The sequence below is a fragment of the Apus apus genome, chromosome 4 (assembly GCF_020740795.1).
Source record: "Apus apus isolate bApuApu2 chromosome 4, bApuApu2.pri.cur, whole genome shotgun sequence".
In the NCBI taxonomy this organism is placed as follows: domain Eukaryota; kingdom Metazoa; phylum Chordata; class Aves; order Apodiformes; family Apodidae; genus Apus; species Apus apus.
Genome location: NC_067285.1, coordinates 25,569,041 through 25,591,226, shown reverse-complemented (window position 1 = coordinate 25,591,226; position 22,186 = coordinate 25,569,041). Strand labels below are relative to the sequence as shown.

Below are 22,186 nucleotides of genomic sequence, written 5' to 3'. Positions count from 1 at the left end.
TTAGATAATGAGTCCAAAGAAAAAAATAACAAAACAAAACAAAAACCCAAAGACTTCAACCAAGGGACAGAATTGAAATTCTGTGCTGCTGTGCTAGCATGTAAGATCGAAGACCAGGACTGGAAAGAAGTGGGAAATCCAAGTCCCAGAATAACAGTTTTACGTTAATTAGGCTGTATATGACTGCCTGCTTTCCTCCCTCAGTCCCTGGCACAAAAGCCATTAAAAGATAGCATAATGTGGAAAATAACAGCTGGGTTTTTTTTCTGGAAAATCATGTAAACAAAGTTATGCTCTTTATCCAAAACCTGAGAAATAAAATAGGACCATTTTGCTGTGAAAATGGAAAACAGTGCTTCATTCTCTTGTAACCAGAGAGAACAAAGTTTGGACAGCACTGGGAAAAATAGCTGTTGCCATTGCAAATAAAGACTTCATTGAATTACAGGACTTGAAAGATAGTTTTGAAGGGTTAGCCAAGTTTTTCCCCATACTAAATAAAATTAATAAAATTTCCAACCCCAGTGAGAACATCATGGGTGGGAAGTGATAGTCTATCCAAAGCAGAGAATTCTTTGCAGAATTCGATCAGTTGCAAAAAGAAATAGGGTGGAGATAGTCTGCAGTTAAGCCAAGAAAAACAGTAGAAGTTCTTCAGAGAGTAGCAACACAAAACCCCAAAATGATAATTTAGGATTATGCAATGTATCAATGCAAATGTGGTGGTGAACCAGTATAATAATTTAAATGGATAAATAAATACAGACAATTCAAGAAGAATCAGCATTTAAAAATAAAAATAAGGAACAGACACCAAAAAGCTTCACATTTCCTTGTAATTTAGCATACTAATTTAACTTCCATCTCAGTTTCTGCATAAAATAGTATTTATAATGCAGACCAGAGTTTCAACCCCCACTGCTGCTATTTGTCAGATAGAAAGTGACCCATAGTTGTTGCATTGAACACACACAATGAGTCCTCTCCTTCCATGTTTTCTATCCTCTCATCTTGTACTTCCTCTTTTCTCAATGTTAATTAGTAAAGACCTTAGATAGTCACTCCTGTGAAAGAGAAAATTATCCCTTCATTATTGTGTAGATGCCAATGTTCCTATTTGTTATCTTTAGGGACCTGAGAAAAGACTGATAAGGTAGACTGAAATCAATGAAAACAGATCTAGTGTCCTCAAGCTATATTTTGTAGTGTCAGATACAAAGAACAGGCACCAATTCAAAGAACATTAATTGCTGGCATAGGAGACTAGAGGGAAGCCTGGGTGTGTTTTGAGTTAAGTTACTATGTGGGACAGACTGTATCTGCTTATCCGGTAAGTATTTTGCAGAAAGGGTGAGATATTTCTCAAAGAGCTCTCAAAGAGTAAAACTTTACATTGGAGGTCCAAAAATTCTCTCCTCAGTATAGTATTTATATCCATAATAGGTCTAATTGTAAGATGTTGAGCAATCACATTTCAATAGCTGAACAGAACTGGGAATTACAGCTGTGCTGTTAGAAAAAAAATGTACATTCCTTACTCTTGAGACTAAATAACTGATAAGAACCAGCAAAATATTTTGCATTGCTATTTGGGATATTTAGCTCTGTGATATCCTACTTATCTCAATTTCAACTTGGGGGCTAACATTGCAGAGGCTGCTAATTAGCATTGCAGATGCATGGAAGTATACAATGATGTATTTGAATTCACCTTACAATTATATGAATTAGCAAAGACTGTATCTAGGTATGCTTGGGTAAGATGAGATGCCTTATGTTAGCACCAACTCCAGGTTTTTTATCCTTCTGGGTCTAAAGCACTGGTCATGCAGCTGTGTTCACAGCAGAGGAAAAGTGCAGTGGCTGAGGCCCTTACAGTGAATCCCTGAAAATACTGATGAGATTGTCTGCACAGAGCACAGCAACTGTGATTGGCAGATTCACCATCCACTATTTCAGATAGCATTAGAATATCACAGCTGCACCAGGTAATTTTAAAGTACTAACAAAACAATTAACTTTATTTTCACTAACAAAGATCACCAGGCATTCAAAGGGTAAGTGAATTTGAGCTAAAACTATCAGTTGCTCTTCAGTTGTCGCTGTTTGATTGTTTTTTTTACACACTTAGTCTCAAAGAGATTCTAATTTGCTGCAGTCTGTAGATTACTACATGGTGTTTTCAGAGGCCTAAAAAACCTTTGAAGATGTTTGACATGTCACTGCTCAGCAGTGAAGAACAGATGATGTTTTCTGCTGGACAAAAATAAAGGCTGTGCCGGGCAGCAGACACCAGCCCCTCAGCATCGGCACTGACGTGAACTCCTCTGCTTCCCCGACAGTCTAAGCACACTCAAGGTCAAGTACGTAACAGTTCATGCTCTGCTACTTTGGCCTAGACTCTCATTGATCTAAATCCTCTTCCCTCCCCTCCCACTGTGTCTAATTAAAACACTGAACTCTCAGTTGCAGTTCACGCTGTGCTGGGGATCAGCTCACCCGGGCTGTACCCAGCCTGCCCCTCAGCTCGCCAAGTGCCGCTGCGGGAAGAGCAAACCAGGAGCCGCCTGAACCCAATACCAGAGACAGTGGAGACAGAGCTGCTGCTGGGGTAACCTGGTGGCCATGTAGACAGAAATAGATCACCTCACTGGCCACCTGAGAGGCAGCTCCATTGCTGCCAGGTGACATTAACTCGCATTAACCAGCCCGCTCCCTGTGCTCCTTCGTTTGCCCTTCTGCTCTGGACCACCTCACCCTTCTCTGCTCACTCCTAAGCTCTCTTTCCACCACCTCCATCAAGGAGGCACCATCAAGTCCCTCCCAGTTTCCTAGGGTGAGCACCTAACACCAGCAGAACAATATCTGCATCCTGGACTGGTGCAGTTTCTTCTTCTAAATTCAAACAGCAGACTCTCGTCCCATCAGCTTCTCCTAATTCCCTTTCCTAACAATAGTTCAAAGAGAAGATATTACCTCAGAATTATTTATAACATCCTGATGATTTATATTAGTTTTCTATCCTCACTTCTGATGCTTCTTACTCCTTGAACACATGCGATGAGTCCTCTCTTCTCCTTCCATGTTTTCTATCCTCTCATCTTCTACTTCCTCTTTTCTCAATGTTAATTAGTAAAGACCTTAGATAGTCACTGCTATGAAAGAGAAAATTATCCCTTCATTATTATGTAGATGCCAAAAAGTAGTATTCAAGAAAGAAAAAACAGAAAATACAGAAATAAAAATACAAGATTACACAGATGAATATCTGAACGAAGAAATACTATTTCTTACAATGAGTTCCAGTGGTGGGACTGTATTAAAGAACAGTTGGGACAGACAATTTAAAGCATTTCACTACATCTGGACAGAGTATTGTAACAGATAATTTAATGTACTGGGAGCCAACTGGTCTCTAAAAGCAAGGTAGAATGTCCTAAAAATTTGGCATTAGAGACAGCATCCATGCTATCTTGATTTCGTGCAAAGAAGTTTTTTGTTTGTTTCAGTTAGTAATTCTTGTTCTTATCTGTTTCATCCTTAACACTAACTAGAATACCCTCACAGATGTAGCAAACTAATAGCAGGAATAGCCACCATCAGACACACACCCTCTCCCCAAAAATGGAAATGATCACACTTCAAGGACCTCATAAAAAAAAAAAAAGAAATTCAAAATAAGGGGTAGAGGGCAAGAATCCAGAGTCCACATCTGTTTTCTAACAGTCTGAAATAATGCCTTGCCTCCAGAGCTTGTGGTGCATGCTGATCTTATTAGCTATTAATTTGTTCATACTCTCACAAGGTTTTAAATGCCTTGGATGAACTTTTTTAAAAGGAATTGTTTCATGTGCACTTCTCTTCCCATTCATGATTACACAATTTCCCTATGGCAACTACCACACATTCTATTAAATAGTGGTATTATGAAAGTACTTATGTTGTCTTTCCATGCAGATTTGCAGCTGGAATTAAAGAGGTAAGAAGCCAGTACCACACAGTAATAGCTACCTGTACTGTTGGACAAGCTTGTTGGACAGGACTCACCATGCCATTAACTATGCAGACAGCAAGATGAAAAAATCCATACATTCTTATTCAGTCTCTGCCTAGAAGCATGTGTCAGAAGCATGCTTGAAGAAAAACTGCAGCTAAAGATGTGAGGAACTACTACCATCCTGCTGTAGTATTATATTTCCTTTGACACATGTAGTTTGGAAGGAATCTTAACCTGGGTTTTTTACTACATTGGCTGTAAAATAATACATGTTCTGTAAATTTTCAGAGGAAAGGCACTGGAGTGATTAGCTTGGCTTCTCTCTCTGGCAAGTTGTTCTTTCCTTTGCATCTGTCTGTGACCTTGAGGTAATTAAGAGGCAAGAAGAATAGGCTGACTAGTAATCCAAAATGGGATTTACTTCCAGCTGTTTCTATGTTTCATTAGATATCTCCACAAGTCCCTCATATGGTAAATATTACCTATATTCATTGCTGATGCATTGTCTAATGCAGAAAGGTACGCAGATGTTAAATAAGACCTCTGTCTTACTGCTCTGTCACGACTTGTGTTCAGGAAGGTGCCATTCAACAGATGAATAGCTTCTCAGGTATTTGCTGCTGCTTCACAGAATAAAAATGCTGGTCCAGTTTCAAGTAATTATCTCATTTAACTGGTGTGGTTTGCAACACTGAACTGCTTAAGACACTAGCTGAGTAATTCTAATTTGGAAAATCCAAGTACTTCCCCTGTGACTATTATTTTCTAGAACATTATCTGCCGTGGACTCATAGATATATTTCACATTTTTATGTGACTCAAGTGGGCAGACATAATGTTAGAAGAGCAAAGACATGCAGCCTTCTGTAATAGAAAATATAGCACATATTAGAAGATCACCATGTCTGCAATACAAGATTGGTACTCCTGAGTCATTAATGCAGCTGCCAATACAGTTAATGCAACTTTGTTAGGACAAAGTTTTCCTTTCTCTGAAATTAGCAGGGACACCACATACTATATCTCATAGGGGTTTTGGAGGCATGGCCAGGCTTCATCAAATGTATGAAATCTGTCAAGTTAAAGGATCTAAGAACTGGTTAAAAATAAAAAAAACATTCACCAATATTCCACATGTCCAACCTTTTCCTTCAGCTTCCTGATTGAGTTTCCCCACAGATGATTGCTCAGGAAGCTGAAGCCACAGGTGTGAATCGGCCTGAAGCCATGGGATGCTTACCTAATACTGGCTAACAGAACCCAGCTTCATGTGCTGGCACCGAGATGACACAAGAGTCAGTTCCTGGAGCTGACTCACTGCTGGTGTTAGGCATAGTACAAAGGTCTTGTTTTGAAGAAGTCTGGATCAGAGTTGTCAGCTCCATGACACATATTGAGAGCTGACCTTGACAGTGCATCATATCATAAACCATCTGATAGACTTTTTTTTTTACAGTGTCAAAGGTTATGCCTTTAAGACAATAGCAAAATAACTTCACACTTTTTATGTTCCTTACAAATCTAGACAATAAACGTTAGCAGAATCACCTCTCTCAGCCTGCTGGGTAAGCCTCTTTTGATGCATATGTAAGGTGTTCAACAGCCTCCAAGGAGCAAGGAATCCTGGTCTAGCTAGCAGATACTAAGCTTGTTACAAGAGCCAAGGAAATCTCCATAGTTCTGAATGGACAAAACTCTTCTCCCAGGGGCAGGAAGGCAGAACACATGATCCTTGCACTGAGTTCATCATCCAGCAGTGTTAAATTCAGGACATAGATTATTCATTTCTTTCCTTCTCTTCAGTGTAAGGTGCTTTCCTCTTCCTACAAGGAAAAGTTTTCTACCGTATCTTTGTTCCCTGAAGTAATCTCCACTTAATTTTCTCTCTGTCTCACTTAAAGTCCCAGGGGACTACAGTACAGTGCACTCCAATTTTTGCCAAGTGTATGCTCAGCTATATCCACTGTTAGCTCACACTGCAGGATTTCATGCCCAAGAATAATTACATCTTTTTCTTATGGAACACACGTCCCCTGCTGATGCACACCCTTTGTTTATTCTGTCCCTTCTCCCTGTGCACTCAGTGGGATCACTCTGCACTAATTTTTGCTTTTGCCAAGCATTCAACTAGTCCAAGAAACAGATACAGAAGGACTGTACAAAAAAAAACCCCAAAACACCAAAAAACAAACACTCCCAAAATAGACTTAATCCTTGTGTTTGCTCTCCATTTCACCAGACTGCCTGCTGGCAAACATTCATATCCCTGTTCACGGGTATGCTTTTTTTGGCTGCTTATATCTTGGGAACATCTCAACAGCTGGATTTTGTGCAAACCTATATTCATATGATCTCATTATATTCTCATATATGGACATTTCCAAGATGAACATGCTGAGGAATGCTTTCTCTGATGGTAATCAGTTACTAACTTTTCAGAATACAAATAGGTTTGTATCGTCATCTTTCTGCTACTCTCAAATCTTCAGTCTTGCACTGAAAAAATCTACCTTGCAATGTAATGATTTCTGTCACACACCCTGGATTTTTTTGTATTTCATCTTGCTAGTTAAATTGTCTTAATCTGTAGCTTCATGCTGAGTATTTATGAATAACAAAAGTCCAATCCAAATTCTCAGGACAGGTAGTTCTACAGAAAACCAGAACCTCACTCAGAAGAAGTATTCTTTCTGGCTGCATCTCCCTGCACCAGAAAGACCTTCTCTCTCACTACAGAAACAACTCCTGGAGTTGATACTAGAGAAAACTCTCACTATTTCGTTTACTTCTCCGTGGCTATCAGACCAGCACCTCACTATGGTCAAACATAAAACAATATGTAAAAATAAGAAGCAAGTGCCTTGGAGGGACTGAATTGTCACAGGAGCCTTGAGAGCATCTCAGGAGGAACCTCGAGGAAATGTGCTATTAAGAGGGAAAGTGACCTCAGCAGATGTGGTCTAGAATGGAAATTCTGTTATTTTTTATAGGGTGTTGGAGGGAAATGAATGTACCTTGCTTTTAAATAGTATGATGCAGAGGACACCAGGCAGCATGCAGAAAAGCACCCACAAACACGCTCTCTTAGCAATACGGAGAATCCTGCTTAAGAAAGGTCATCCTGCTTAAGAAAGGACGAAAGTAAGGGAAAACATTTAGAAAACAGCAGGCAACTATTAATAAATATTCTCTGTCTGCCCCTCAGTCTCCTTTCTCCAAAGCTCAAATAACACACAGACAAGACAGAAATAGCCTCTCACATCCAAAATTATAGCCTACCACATCAGTATCTCATATTAAACCAGAACAAAATCAAGAGTGGACTCACTGTTACCAGTCACAGCTCCTGTTTAAAAACCTGTTTATAACAAAATTAAAAGTTATGCAAATTTTCATCAGGAATGAGCAGATTTATTCTCCCAACAAGAATTTGTAAGAATTGCAGTATTGCTGTGTAATGCCTTAACCAAAACACTCAGAAAAACACTGCCACTCACTGCCAATTTCATTTTTGTTGCATACAAATGTTAGCTTACTAACACCAGCCCTGAGGGCTCAATACACACTGAGGTTGTTCTGTGCACTGTTTTGCTCAGCAAAGTTATGAGCTAAATTGCAGTCACTGAATCTTTATTATTGAGGCTATTTTGGCTTGTAATTTAACTTACAATCTAACTTGATTTGGAAGTCACTAAGGATGATTATACTTTGAACTCTTTGATAGCATCTCTACAGGCTTATTTTCAGATTTCTTATTCAAATAGCTTGATTTTCCGACTTGTAGTGAGGTGGTGAAGACTAAGAGAATCTGTTCTAGTTTGCAGGTTTTTATTTTCAGTAGTTAGAATACTGTTTATCCTGGACCATGGCCTTTAGGATTAAGTAGGACACCTTAAGGGCCTTTTGCCTTTTGCTTACAATAGTTTGAAAAAAGGTAACTCATTTCAAGTGGTTATGAGGAACAATACCAGGAATGAGATACTTTAAGCCTGAAGAAGAGAAGACTCTGGGGGGACCTTACAGCAACCTTCCAATACCTGAAAGGGACCTATGAGAAGGTTGGGGAAGACCTGTTCACTAGGGCATGTCATGATAGGACAGAGGGCAATGGTTTCAAGCTAGAAAAGGGTAGATTTAGGTTAGACATTAGGAAAAAAATTCTTTAATGTGAGGGTAGTAGATCACTGAAACAGGTTACCTAGACAGGTGGTGGAGGCCCCATCCCTGCAGACATTCAAGGTCAGGCTTGATGAGACCCTGAGCAACCTGTTCTAGTGTGACATGTCCCTGCTCATTGTATGGGGGTTGGACTAGATGACCTTTAGAGGTCCCTTCCAACCCAAGACATTCTATGATTCTGTGATTAAGTCTTTGAATACCGGTCTAGTGGGATAAAAGACTGACACTTAACTAGTCAGTTCCTATGAACCCTCAAGACAAACAGTTAACGTTTAATTAAGATGCTGCTAAAACATTACACACATTGCCAGAATACCACTAGTTTGGCTATTTTTACATGTGACATTACCAAATCTAGCAACCTATTCCAAACACCTTTGAAACTGAAAAGAGCTCAGATGATTCCTCAGAAGCTCCTACAATACTGTCCAAAGATGGGGCATAGACAGTTGACACTTCCCATAACCCTGCCACACATTGCCCAAAGGGACCTCAACCTGTCCAAAAAAAGACTTTTCTGTAGTCTTAAAAGTGAACAAATAATGGAAAAAGTCCTGTAAGATCACAATATCTGAAAGATACTGTGTTGTCCAGTGCTTCTGCTTTCCCTGCCCTACGTGAAACACTACAGGGAAAGAAAGATCCAGCACCCCTTCCTCCTCCTCTTTCCCTTCTACTTGCTCCACTTGCCATATTTACAGGATTCAGATCTCTTTAGCACATTCCAGTTGTAGTCTGTGTAAATAAATAGAAGGGTAAAAAAAACAAGACCTTTGGGAAGCTTGGGACCACTGCCAGCTTGCCTGGGTGACTGGACTTTGTGTGGAGCTGGAAGGGTGTTTTTTAAAAGGAGGGAAGCAGAAGAGAACAGCTCAAGAATCTTGGCTCAGCCTGGGCATATTTCCTCCTAACTCTGGCTAAACATCAGCACGAACGGCTGGACGGAGGAGTTGATGCAAAGCTGGGGAGGGAGGCTGCAGGGCTCTCCACCAGGACTACAGCAGAGCTTGGAGAGGCTGAAACCATGCTTTTCCTTTGGGCACTGATGCTTATTTTAGTCGTGCAGGAGCGAGATCTCTTAGGTAAGTGATTCTGAGATTGCCAAGCAGAAACTATGGTCCAAGCCTTTGCATGGGGTGGGAACCGGAGGTAAAGAACTGCTGACTCTATGGGATTTATATGAAGGTGACACAGGTGTGTGTCAAAATTCCTTGGGAATATGGTTTTTAACAGGAAAAAACTCAATTTATGTGCTATTAAAGTCCATCCTGGAGGCATATTTCTCTGGTAGATATTTTTCATTTTTCACAGGAGACACAATCACTGTATTTTCAGAAATTTAGAACCTCATTCAGGTGCTGCAGCCAGTACCCTGCATTTCCATAATTACTGTTCTGGCAGCCTTATTAACATGCACACTAATCCGCTCAGAAACGAGATTGAAGTTCAAGGTGAATGGAGAAATAATTTTGCTTTATTCAAACCCTTCTTTTTAGGTCTGCTGGTAACAGCACTGCATTCTTTTCTCTTCTGCTTTGGATTACTTATTCCTGATATTTTAAGGCACATAACGCCTTCTCCAAATGTCTTGGGAGTACAAAGTATAAACACAGAACATTCAATAAGCTTGCATTTGAATTTTACTTTCTTTAGCAGCAGATTAGTGCTAGAATAACTTGTATTAACATTGTAGCTAACAGTGCGACCGAAAGCTATTCAGTTTGGCTAGTTAAAGGGTTTATAGTCCCTGTGCAACCACAAACCTGGCTACCCAGTCTGTTTGTATTATGTGTTTTCTGCTAGCTGAAGCCCAGCTTTATTTTGCCTCCGCCCTTACTTCTTGACAACATACAATGTATTTCATGGCAGTGTAGTAAGTTTCCATTACAAACCAAACATTCCTGAAAAACTATTCGTCCCTTCTGCCCCCAAGTCCTAGTCACTCTTCCTTTCACAACAACAACAACAAAAACAAAAGCAGCAAGCCTTGAAGAATATATTTATTTATTCTCCAAAAATATGGTGTTAATTGTTAGCAAATTCAGATAAAATCCAACCAAACAGAATAGTACTTGAATAATAACTGCAGTGGAGACTAGTACTCAGCATCATGCAGGGTGTTAGCTGGGAAGTTCCCAGCTAATTCCCTGTTACTCAGGAAACCATTTTCACTGTCTCAATGGTGTACTTTCTGTCAGATGGGACATTACATGTCTGTCACTGCCAGAGAAGCACCCTGGCTGGCTGATAGGCTTAAAGAAGTCATCCCTGCTTTTCCTTTGCTACCTTTGAGTCAGGGAATCTAACTTTTTATTTCCTTACAAATCCTCTCTCCCAGCTCCCATAGGTTCCTCTTAAAAATGGTTTGAGGTTGGCCAAAGTAGAACTTGTTTTAATTCAGCCATTAAAATGCACAATTTCATATTTATAGAGCTCAGCCTTCCAACATCTCAGGAGATGCTGGCACAGGAGCCCTTCTGGATGCAACCACATGCTCCTGCCTAATGGCTGCAGTTTCTAGTTCTTGACTGTGGCTGCTGGATTGGTTTGTCTGGTACTGCTCAAACATAGCATTCAGCGTAGCCTGCAGCACCTCAGCATTCAATATCTGCCCCACTTAAATGTGTTTCCGTTCCTACAAAAACCTCCAGGCAAATAGTTCTCAGGGGTGCAGCAGCCCAACAGCAAAGTCTGCTGCACCTTTATGCATGGCAGAGAGGTGACCTGGAGCCCCACGTGAACAAGAACCTGGCAAGCACGTGGCCCAATTGAAATGTTTGGCTGAGCAAACCAAATGCTGAGCATGCCAATAGGGAGACAGCAAAAAGAGAGCTCCATTGGAATCCTTGCTGCTCGATACCCCCACACTGTGGCATGGATTTTTAAACAGCTGAAGTTTCCTTCAATTTTAACTACAAGTTAAATTAAACTAAGTGTAAGATTGTTTTTCTTCATTCAGCTAATATATTATAACTTCTCAGAATATTTTGGATCCTCTGATATCCACATACAATATCAAAGCTGAGAAGATCTATAAGCTAGACCACTGCCTAGAAACTGGAGAGAAAAAAAATCCCTTCAGAACAGCCTACTTTTGCCCAAAACTGATCACTTGCATTTTCAGAGAATGATGTTTTGCCTCCTGGAGATTAAACTATTTCATTGTAGAATTAAATCCACAATAAAAAATAGAAGAGATGTCCCATCTTAAATCTTGGACACATATTTCTCTACTAATAAACTACTAGTGGCTTAACCTATACCCCATGTCATAGATATTTTCTGTCCTTATAGAAACTTACTGGCATTTTCTCCAATACAAGTATTACAGTCTTTCATTGTTCTACAGTGTCTCTCGTGACTACCATAACTCACTTGGAAACTACACAACTACAGAGCTGACTAACAAGTCACAAACTCACCCACTCCTGTGACTGTAGCTCTGGTTACTAAACAAAGACCAAAAACTATGTCCTCATAAAACTGAAAAACTCTTTATCCTCAGATACCACTGGTCATCCTCAAATTGATGGTGGCATCAAATATTCATTCCTCCATTCTCAAACCATCCGTAACCTCACCTGTTCTACACAATTTGCATTCCTTACATATGCTACAACACAGCTGTTCTTCCTTCCAAAATGGCTCCTTTTCCACACACAAGTCCTCTACAGCTACTAGCTATAATCTTCCTAACACTTTGCCTTAGTTTCCAAAACAAATATATATTCACACAGAAATATATACATAATAAAGGGAAACTTTTGTTTACAGCCCACAGCATTACAGCATGAATTAGAGAAACCTGCCTGCAAATTACATAGCTCATGTCTCATATCAGTCCAATTCTCTCTAGTCATTTCCTGTTGCAGCAGCAAACAAAAGGGGATACTCTCTGGGTGCTTGTTCAGAAGACCAGCACACTGGAAATGTTTCAAAGTCAACAGCTTCCAGATAAGAACATTTTATTGTTATCTTCCTTCCTTTGAAAACATACTAAACTTAAGTGCTGCTTACAATCACAAATATGGTAACACAGAAATGAAAAGTTATTTTTCAAGTAGTAATTTTGCTTCTGGCAGACAATCATGGCAGGGCCTAGATTTTGCTGTGCCCAAAAACCAGTGTCCACTGGCATCACAGTCTATCCCTGGCCTTGTACACTCCCTCTCAGTTTCCACTGCTGGGTAAGCAAGACCTGAAGCTATCTTGTGAAATGAGAATGGCATGGATCACAATACCAAAAACATCCTCCAAACAAAGTAGTTTCACACATAAATACATGGGAGCCATCTCCTAGTCAGGAACCATTTCTGTCAAGTTCCATTTTTGGTTTTGCATATTCCCCAAGCAAACCACATTAAGAACAGAACACATCATAACATGGCATCTCATATGAAGATTGATGGGACAGACAAGTTAGACAAGTGAGAACTGGGAGGCTGAAACCCTGACCCACTTTCACTAATGCAATACATCCCAAAATGCATGAGATTTCCTCTTTTCTCTTTCAGGAAAAAGAAAAAAAAAATTAAGATAAATTCAATTTTAACTGATCTAGGATCTGAACTAATATTCATAGTAGCATATACCACATCTTGATAAACAGAGTATGAGCCAGGTCTGCAAGTTTGGAACTTGACTTCCTGATATGGTTATTTAGCTTCTAAAATGTGTATTTAAAATAATTCATTTTATGGAAGAAATTTGTTTCAGGATGTTCTCATTATTATCATATGTTCATAAATCTTGAGTGCCAGAGAAATCCCTTCAATTTTGTTCCATGTTTAAAATCTTTCCAAGACTTGCCATGCAGGTACCATTTGAAGTATAGATTATAGATTAATCCCTAATCAATCATTAAAAACTTTCCAAGTACCTTCTTGAAGTTATTTAAAAAAAAAAAACAACTAACCCAAACCAAAGCAATCCTCACCTGCCCCCCAATTTCCAGAGGTGCTTTCTGCTGTCAGTTCTCTATAATATACAATGCCTACCTTCCATATCTCACTTGGGATATTCCACATTTGCCCAGTATGGAGTTTACAATGTCATTCTGCCATAAAAGCTAGAACTTAATAAATGTGTGTGTACATACTTATATATATGCACATATATATATTAGTTTGCATATATATAAGTGTAAACCCCTGCAGTTGCCTTCAGTGTAAAGCATAGTAATCTCTGACAGTAAATAAGAAACTAAGACATTTATTACAATTCCTGCGTTCTTTATTGCAATCACTAAAGATAACAATTCCCTTATCTTTAAGCAACTAGAAACTCTAAACTCTAGAAAGAGGTGCAGAGGTGCCTAAAGCACAGTTAAGCATTAGGCAGTGTTTTATGGATTACAGCCTGGAAGATGTTCTGGGTTCAGTCAAATATATGCTCCTGAGCACTGTAAGAATTTGAAGATGATCTGCACATGAAAAAGCACTTCCAATACATCATGTTCTATTCAAATCAATTATGTGTGGTGTCCTAACAATAAAACTTCATAAGGATTGAATTATATATAATGCAGCTTGAAATTAATTTGGGCACACTGGTGATAATGAAACCGCTAGTGGTACAGAAAGTTAATCCAGTTAACTCATATCTAAGGACGCCAACATAATTAAGTGCTGACATAACTGGAAACTAAGTTTGATGCCTTTAAGAACAGCCCTCCAAATGAAATATGACTAACAGTCTTGGCTTAACATAGTCTTAGGTCTGAAAGCACTAGTACTGATAGTATTAGTATCAGTTCAGGCTCAAAGCAATTGAACCTTTCCCATATTCAGCTGCAAGTTAACTTTACCAACTGCTTTTGTAAACTTCCTTCAACTTTTTGTAAATTTCTTGAGCTAACACTTCAAAGTTATACACGCATGTTAATGTGGAATCCAACACATATTTAGACAAGGAATAATTTAAGAAAGTACCAGCAAATCCCTCAGAGGTCTGTTGCATTCTTTCCCAACTAGTTAGGGGGTCCACCATTTAAACTTATTACTCAAGTTCATGACCTTTTTCCTATTGGAACAGAAATCCATTTCTACCCCTCTTCTCATTAAAAGCTATCTGGCTACTTTATACCATGTGCTCCATGAATAAAACGATACTGCTAAGCCTAAGGCAGTGCAAACAAGAACACACAGCATACTATGTTTTCTCAAAGAGTTATGCATTTTTTTCTTTATTCCCCTTGGTCTATCATGTGGTTTCAGGCTTCCATATTTGCCATCTGGTTCCTATTTTAATTTCACTTGTCTTTCATTTGGCTTGTGGCCTGCTTTGTTTCACCTCTCCCTCTGAGCACAACATGAACTCTCAGTTAACTTTCAAATCCACACAGGTCATAGAATGATGCAAAAGGAATTTTATAGACTTTAAGACCAACAGAGAACATTATGGTAACTCAGTTTTACCTTCTCCATAACTCAGACCAACGAATCCAACCCAGTGATTTCTGTATCAAGCCTGAAACTTCAGTTTGACCAGCAACACATCTTTAGGAAGGGCACTTATAAAGATCTACCAGATCTGTGTGATCATGAACATCTGTTATGTCCGTCTTAGTAACAGCAGCAAATGACAGTGAAGAAACAGTTGCTCAGGTTTATTCTGATGCTTACCATTAGCAACTACTTGGATGATCAAAACGAACCACATAATAGCATCTGGAGAGACAGAATCCTGATGGTCCTAGGAGACTTCTTCAGGGTGTGTGTAGAAACAATGTCTCGGGGGAATATATCAAATGTACAGGAGGCAGAGGAGCTTAACTGAGTGGTATTGTAAAACTAAGGCCTTGGCTCTTAACTTGTTTGCTAAGGTTGTTTTAATTACTCCTTCATTGCTCTTTCTATCCTCTGCTTTAAGATCAAGTTTTGTACAGACAGGCTGACCATGACCCATAGATCTTCACTCTTCATCATGCTACTTCTTTCACACATTAAGTACCTTCTTCTGTTAAATATATCCTTATCAGCAACCAACTCAGAGATTCTCCGTTTTCCTGCTCCTTCTGCTGATGTCTGACTGTAACAGCAAGGGCAGTTAGAACCATCCAGTTTTATGGGCATTATAAATGTAGCAGACTTAATGAGAGGAAAAAAGGTGTTGGTCATTTCCTCATCTTGACCAAGAAAGTTCTGATTCTCAAAGGAAAATAACCACCTATATATCAAATAGAATGGACGTCAGGAATTGAACTAGGCATCTCATTTCCAGGAAGCATCAGGTGGGAGTTTGCAGATGGGAAATTAACTGAAAGGTAATGTTCTCTCTGCCATATTGAAACATGACAAAAAAATTTTGCTTGAAGTAATCCATTTAGTGTCAAATGAAGTATTTAAGACACTGAAATATGACTCACAAACACTTTCTTAAGCTGTCAGAAGCTGCAAATACATATTTTAAATATGTATTTATACAGCATACAGAGAACAGTTTACTTTTAAAAGCTGTTTGCTCTAAAATTTACTATAAAAGTTTTCTACATTTATCAATGTAGAAATGCATAGGCAAGTAAAAATTCTCCTTTACATTTTGAATATGTTTCTTCAGCAACAAGAGAGCAAGTACATGGAAGTATCCTAAAAGGCCAATAGACTTTTGCTTATGTGGCTTCAGCTATTATTATGTGAGGTAGAGATGCTACTGGAGAAGGTCAGTGCCAAAGGCAGACTATGTAATTTTCTTCCACCAACTGCAAGGGCAGTGCTCAAAAGCAACATGTGATTCCCTCTGAGCACATGAAAATTATTGCTTCAACTGAATTGTCTGACCACAGTGACCCAAATACGTGCCATATTTATAAGGAACAGGATGTGTCCAGTGAACAGCCCATCCCAAAGGCTGTGGGTTAAAAGCTAAAGCCAGACAACAAAATAACAATCAGGGGTTTTAGCAGCCAAAGCCTCAAACTGAGGCTCAGAAAACAGAACACTACAGTGACCAAAGCATTAGCTACCCAACCAGCAGCACTAACCACCCACCTGAAGTACCAGTTCTGGCATGGTGGCAAAGGGCCAATCACAAGTGCAAAAGCATCTCTGCTCTGGTGTGAAAGTTGCTCACCAGACACAGCCATGCAGGTCTTGGCTGAAAGGGCTTCTGATGGGTCAGCCCAGCTCCATACTCTGAGGAGACACCTTGGTATCTACTAACTCTTATCACTTACTAACAATGGCTATCAGGTACATCCAGAGACACTTAGGCTTGGACTGTTTCTCAATTTTTTTAGGCACTACACTAGTCCTATGGTTCTGGGTAACATCTTACAGTCATGCCAAACTAGAATGAGGCATTTCCTCCTCCTTTGTTAAACCTGTTACAGCTTATAATGCAGCAATGTGCTTTGACTGCCAAAAAGTTGTCTTTTTCCATATCAGAAGGGAGGAAACAACCACCACTGAGTCCCCCATTTCACAGCAACCCCTCTACCTAGTTCTCTAGATCGGCATATACATATAAAGCCATGCAGTGTTTTGCTAACCTCACAGCAAGGTGCAACAGCCTTATGTTGGCTACATAGACATATCATGGCACACGCTGCTTTGCAAAAATGACAATCATCCGTCATAGCTAACCGCCCCATCTACGTACACCTGAGTAGAGCAGTAGTCAGCACAATGCTGAGGTCTGTGCTGAACAGAATCCTCTTTCACACTTAAGTGCTAAGCTATAGGAATGACTGAAGTGGCATTTTGGGTAAGATCTTAAACAACTTATGCTTATAGCAGCCTTCCAGTACCTGAATAGACCTACAAGAAAGTTGGGGAGGGAGTTTTTACATGGCTGGGTACTGACAGGATGAGGAGGAATGGCTTTAAACTGGAAGAGGGGAGATTTAGGTTGGACATTAGGAAGAAATTATTTAGTGTGAGGGTGGTGAGACACTGTTAGTTTGTAGTTAGACCTGGGAATGTTCCCAGCAGTCAACAACAGATCTGCAGTTACCTCATCACCAGGCCTTCTGCTTGCCCTTCGTCGTCTCTCCAACATGATGGGTTGCAGTTCAGTGTACAGCTGAATCAGGCCATCAGGCTTGATGCTGAGAGCTAGAGCTGGGAATACTGGAAAACGGGAAATTTTATTAATCTCTGACAGAACAATGGAGCTTACCTTGCTATTATCCTATCATTAGGAAAACCAAGGTTTGTAGACAAAGATTGACCAGTGGTTTATAACCTCAATTTCTGACACAGAATTTCAGTAGCTCCATGTTATTCCAGTCATGATAGACAAAACATGTAAATAAGCACAAATTTTGAGAAGCAGCGTGGTTCACTTGACCACTAAGTTAGAAGGTCCCAACTCTCCCAAAACACCCCTAGCAGCAACAAATGGGAAAAACAGGGCAAGTGCAGCCACTGTTTATTTAGCTGTCATATTTCAGCAGTCTTCTGGAAATAGGTAGGATAAATCTTTGGGATTCTGTCAAAACAGCTCCACTTCCTGGTCAATGCCCAAAATATCCCCAAATAAAAATCTTGTTAATAATAAACAACCAAAAATTCTCTCATAAGCTCTGCCTAACCCACTTATAAATAACATCTAGTATGTCAGATGACATTTAATCCTCTCCTCCTCTCCACCCTATGCCATCCAATTTCAAGGATACCATTCCAAGTCAGAGTACATCTTTCATCCCATCAAACTGCAATGGCTACACTCCTTACAGAAATGTGTTTGCCCAGTATCTACACTTCAGAAACCTTGGCACAGATTTGTGATGAAACATTGCAGCAGTTTCAAATCACTGCTCTCACACAACTGTACTGAAGACAGAACTAGTTGCTGCTCTTGTGCTTCTTACAGTTCATTATAACACAGGCTCACAGTTTCCACTTTGTCTCTGTTACAAACAACAACGGAATGAGATACTGCTGTTTTCTCATTATTATAGCTTCCTCAGACTTCAAACAAGAACAAAGCCTAGTTTTACCAACATGAAGCAAAATACGTTATCACTTCAGTGTGGTTTAAGATACTGTACTACAGTCCCGTGCACATGTATTAATATCTAAACGTCACTGAATGTTGCACAAAAGTGATGAAAAAAAAATTGCCTACAGTAAAACATGGACTCCAGCAGGTACTGACCTTTCATGGAGTAAAGCCAGCAGAGTTCATTCAAATGTTCAAAGAGCAAGAGCTTATGAGTACTGAGAGGTAAATACAGATATCTCAGAGAGTTATGCAACTTGCATATAGCACCATATCCAAGTCACTTGGTCAGCAAATGGCATCATCTGCACACACTTTTATTGTTTACCTTCCCATTGCAAAATTAGGCTGTTGTGGATCAGTTTCTGGGACAATGGAATCACCAGCTTGTACCCATTCAGAGCTGAAGTGAGCAAACCTAGCTAATCTTCAAAGCTTTACCATACCAGCTGCTTCTGAAGAAAGTCTAAAAGGAATTGATGTGGAAGATAGATTTTCCCAATGTTTAGGTTTTATACTTGCAGAGACAGAGTTACAGTCTATAAATGTAAGCTACAGAGGTAGGAAGAACCAGATTCTGTAAAACAAACACACACAAAACAATACCCCTGGCAAGATAAAACACCTTGTTCCAATCAACTGTGACAATATGTACAGGCAAAGAGACACTCACAGGATTGAGGCATAGCTGTAGTTACTGGAAGAGAAGTTCAGTTTCTACCTCGGCCTCCTACATTTGGCTTCATCCACAATGCTGTTTAGCATGCAAAATAACTCTTCAGTGGTCAGCAAGGTAAGGGCTGTTATTGAAAAGCTCCTGCTAATTAACTGTGGCTGTTTTTCCAGCTGCTGCAGACCCTGTCAGAGTGTTTCCGGGAAGTGTGGGGAGAGGAAGCTGGTGTAATGAACATGATACAATCCACAAACGCTTAGATATTATTGAAGAGGTAAGAGCTATTGCACTGGCTCCTGGAGATGACCAGACCTGAGTCCCATCCCTTTGACCAAAGAAAGGAAATAAGAATGATGCTTCTAGACACTGACCCTTCTTTTTTTTATTCTATTCAAGGTCTGGCTATTTTTTTTTATGACGCCATGGTTGTAACTATCCATTAAAGCCATTATTACCAAAACATATAATCTTGACAATCAAACATCTTATTAAAAAAATGTCAGAACTGGTACTAGTAAAGTTTCACATCCGCTTATGGCTAGCTGTGAATTTTGCAGGTGACTCAAGATTCACAGAGTTTCTGCTTGCTCCTGCAGACTCTGAAGAGCTAAATGTACTCTATGACTGGGATTCTAGGAAAGCTGTCAAGTTTAAATTTTTTTCTCTGGTGTCTTAAGCACTTGCAAGATACATGTCCAGTGCTAACTATTCCCAGCTGAGTAGCTGCAAAACTCCATACTATTAGCTTTCAAATAGCAACATCACCTCTGTCCTGCTCTAGTCCCAGCCCTCTTCCATGCAGATTCTTTTCTTGGAAATTATAGTGACTCAACAATGAGAGAGAATTAAAAACAATTTAGTGCCAAGCTCCCTCCAAAAAGTCAAATTATGGGTGGTTCTATAAAGAGGTATTGTAATTTAACTCGTGAAACAAAGTTGTAGTACTTCATGCCACTAGAGGCCAGCATAACACAAAAAATACTTAAATCTGCAATGCGCAACTTAAACCAGCTGTCAGCATTATGGGACGTTAGATTTGCACTTCCACTAACACATTTGATACAATTCCTTCCACTTTACACTTTGACTACCCATTTTCTCCATTTGTCTCCCTTGTTTTCAATTAGACGGTAATAAAAACAGTGGAGCATCTAGAATCAGAAGTCAAATCGCTCCTCAACACCATCAGTGAGACCACAATGAACATCCCCATCCCTCCCGGAACCCCACTTCCAGACATTTTTGATGGTAAGTATCTGGGGGGACACAGCTTCAAAACAGTGCTGCATATGTTATTACCAAACATGCCATCTTTTCTCCCCTCCAGGATGTGAAGTAATGCCTTCATTCAATTCAGTGCCACTAAGGCCTCAGCTGAAATACTGGATCCAGTTTTAAACACCAGGTTTGAACTACCAGTAAAGAGAGGGGGGGGAAAGGAGAGGGAGAAAAAAACTTCACCAAACAAAAAATAAACCAAGGATCTAGATACATAAACTACAGAGAAAGGTTGTTAAATTTGGGATGTTTAGTATAAAAAAATACTGAAGTAGCCCACCAGCACAAGTAAGGCTGACACAAAGATGAGAGCTGTGTTTTCTTCCTCATTGCAAAGGTGAGTAAAACCAGAAATAATGCAAAAAGAAAGACTTAAGCAAAACAACATAAAGCTTTCTTACAAAGGCTGTGAATCACTGAAAGTACATGACTGTATTTTCCCCAGCACTGGAAATGTTTAACAAGCATCCTAACTTAGAACAGCAGGATGGACTAAGCAATCTCAAGGTCTCTCTCAGTTTTAAAATACTGTGATTCTTTAGTTCCATGTGTAACAAATGAAACCGAGGAGGGCAACAAAATGCAAAAAGAGTTATTGGAAGCATTACTATCTTGAGATTGTAAATCCAGTTTTGACACTCAAGTCACTCACACAAAACATGCTTCTAGATAAATGTTTTTGGAATAAATTAAACCACAACAGAAGTAATTTGTATAAGACCAGCTATTCTACACAGCTTCTTATAATGCTCCATCCTCTTCATTCTATGTCAAATATCAATAGTGCATTTAACAAGGTGAGATACACTCCTGGTGGAAAATAAACCTCTTGTGGAAAAGTATGAGTGTCCATAGACATGTTTATTAAGTGAGTTTTGTCAGTGATGGTTTTTCCTTTTATCTGTTTACACACATACATGCATACTACAGTGCACTTACATGAGAGAAGGTGGGCTCACATCAGACAGCTGTGCAGTCTATGCTGGTTATTCGTTTTTGCAGTTGGCTGTATGGATCTGGTCACCATGACTGATAGGCCCTCACCAACTTTGCTATTCATCAACATTTCCATCTCTCTGCGAGGGGCAGTTAATAGGTACCAATTAAGTTACTCCCTAGGAACAGCAATTTATTTTGAAAAGTGTTACAGTGAATTTTAAATGGAAATCCTACATCAACCTCATCACAGTCACATCACATTTATAGTAAGTATTTCTCAGATGGAGCTTCTGACAACTGCCAAATGGCTCGACACTTCCAGAGCTCTAGGACCTTCTTTCTGTGATTTGGTGAATCAAAGTGACAAATCCCCACTTTAAAGAAGCAAGATTCATGGTTTAAACAATGTTTATCTACAAAGATTGATCCTATAACCAAAACTAATTACAGCAACTCTTCTCTATACAGATACCAGCTGAGCACTGTGAAGACAGAAGACAGTACAGTCTAACAGTTTGGTTGTCATAAGCAGTTGCACTGTTGTTCATTTAATAAGCTTGTGTTTCCAGAATCTGAGCAGAGGTAAACAGTCCTCAGCTATAGTTTGCCTTCTGTGTTCCTGTGCTTTATAATAAACAGGTATTGCTTTTAGAAACTATTTCAAAGCATTATGTTTTGTATCTTTCATCAGCCCTACTTAACCAACAGTGCATTTCAAGTGCAGCACTCTCAGTAAGAAAATTGGGACTAGCTAGAATTCATCATTTGGACTCACAGTCGCCTTATTGTGGTACCTTTACACTCTTCTCTCTTGCCATAGTCACAATGCAACCCAGAATTAATTCTATCGTCCATCCCCATCAAACCACCCTTTTGTTCTATGACAAACAGCAACACAACTTCTTGTAGGAAAAAGGACCTGCCTGACCTTTACAGAATGGAGAGAAAGAATGTGCAAGATGAGAGGAGTTTGCACATCCTTGATTAACAAGCAGTCTATTTTCACTGACCTAGCTCCAAACCTCTTCCCCCATGGCATTTTTTTTTTTTACATGTTTCTATTTTGAGAACAGCAAGATGAAGAGATGTCACCCATGCTAGCAGAGAATAAAAATTCAGAGTTCCAGGAGTCAGAGAAATTACAACAGGCAAAACAAAAATATTGAGCAAAAGCTACA

The 22,186-nt window shown here is 39.5% G+C and overlaps 1 protein-coding gene across 2 annotated transcripts; it reads left to right on the top strand.

The window, feature by feature from the left end:
* Window positions 1–8,987: 8,987 nt before the first annotated feature.
* PLAC9 (placenta associated 9) lies at window positions 8,988–21,666 on the top strand. 2 transcript variants are annotated; one of them, XM_051617544.1, is made up of 5 exons: window positions 8,988–9,258; window positions 18,965–19,065; window positions 19,919–20,039; window positions 20,119–20,196; window positions 21,477–21,666. In XM_051617544.1, the coding sequence occupies exons 1-4, from the start codon at window positions 9,201–9,203 to the stop codon at window positions 20,187–20,189; spliced, it is 351 nt and encodes a 116-aa protein (XP_051473504.1). In that variant the 5' UTR covers window positions 8,988–9,200; the 3' UTR covers window positions 20,190–20,196; window positions 21,477–21,666. The 2 variants fall into 2 exon arrangements, with proteins under 2 accessions (XP_051473504.1, XP_051473506.1); XM_051617546.1 differs by lacking the exon at window positions 20,119–20,196.
* Window positions 21,667–22,186: the final 520 nt, after the last annotated feature.

Bases quoted from the DNA above. Each gene is read 5' to 3' on its own strand.
- PLAC9 (XM_051617544.1), top strand. From the start codon at position 9,201: ATGCTTTTCCTTTGGGCACTGATGCTTATTTTAGTCGTGCAGGAGCGA. The intron at 9,259-18,964 runs GTAAGTGATTCT...CTGTTTTTCCAG, and splicing joins GCAGGAGCGAGATCTCTTAG to CTGCTGCAGACCCTGTCAGA. The intron at 20,040-20,118 runs GTAAGTATCTGG...TCTCCCCTCCAG, and splicing joins ACTTCCAGACATTTTTGATG to GATGTGAAGTAATGCCTTCA.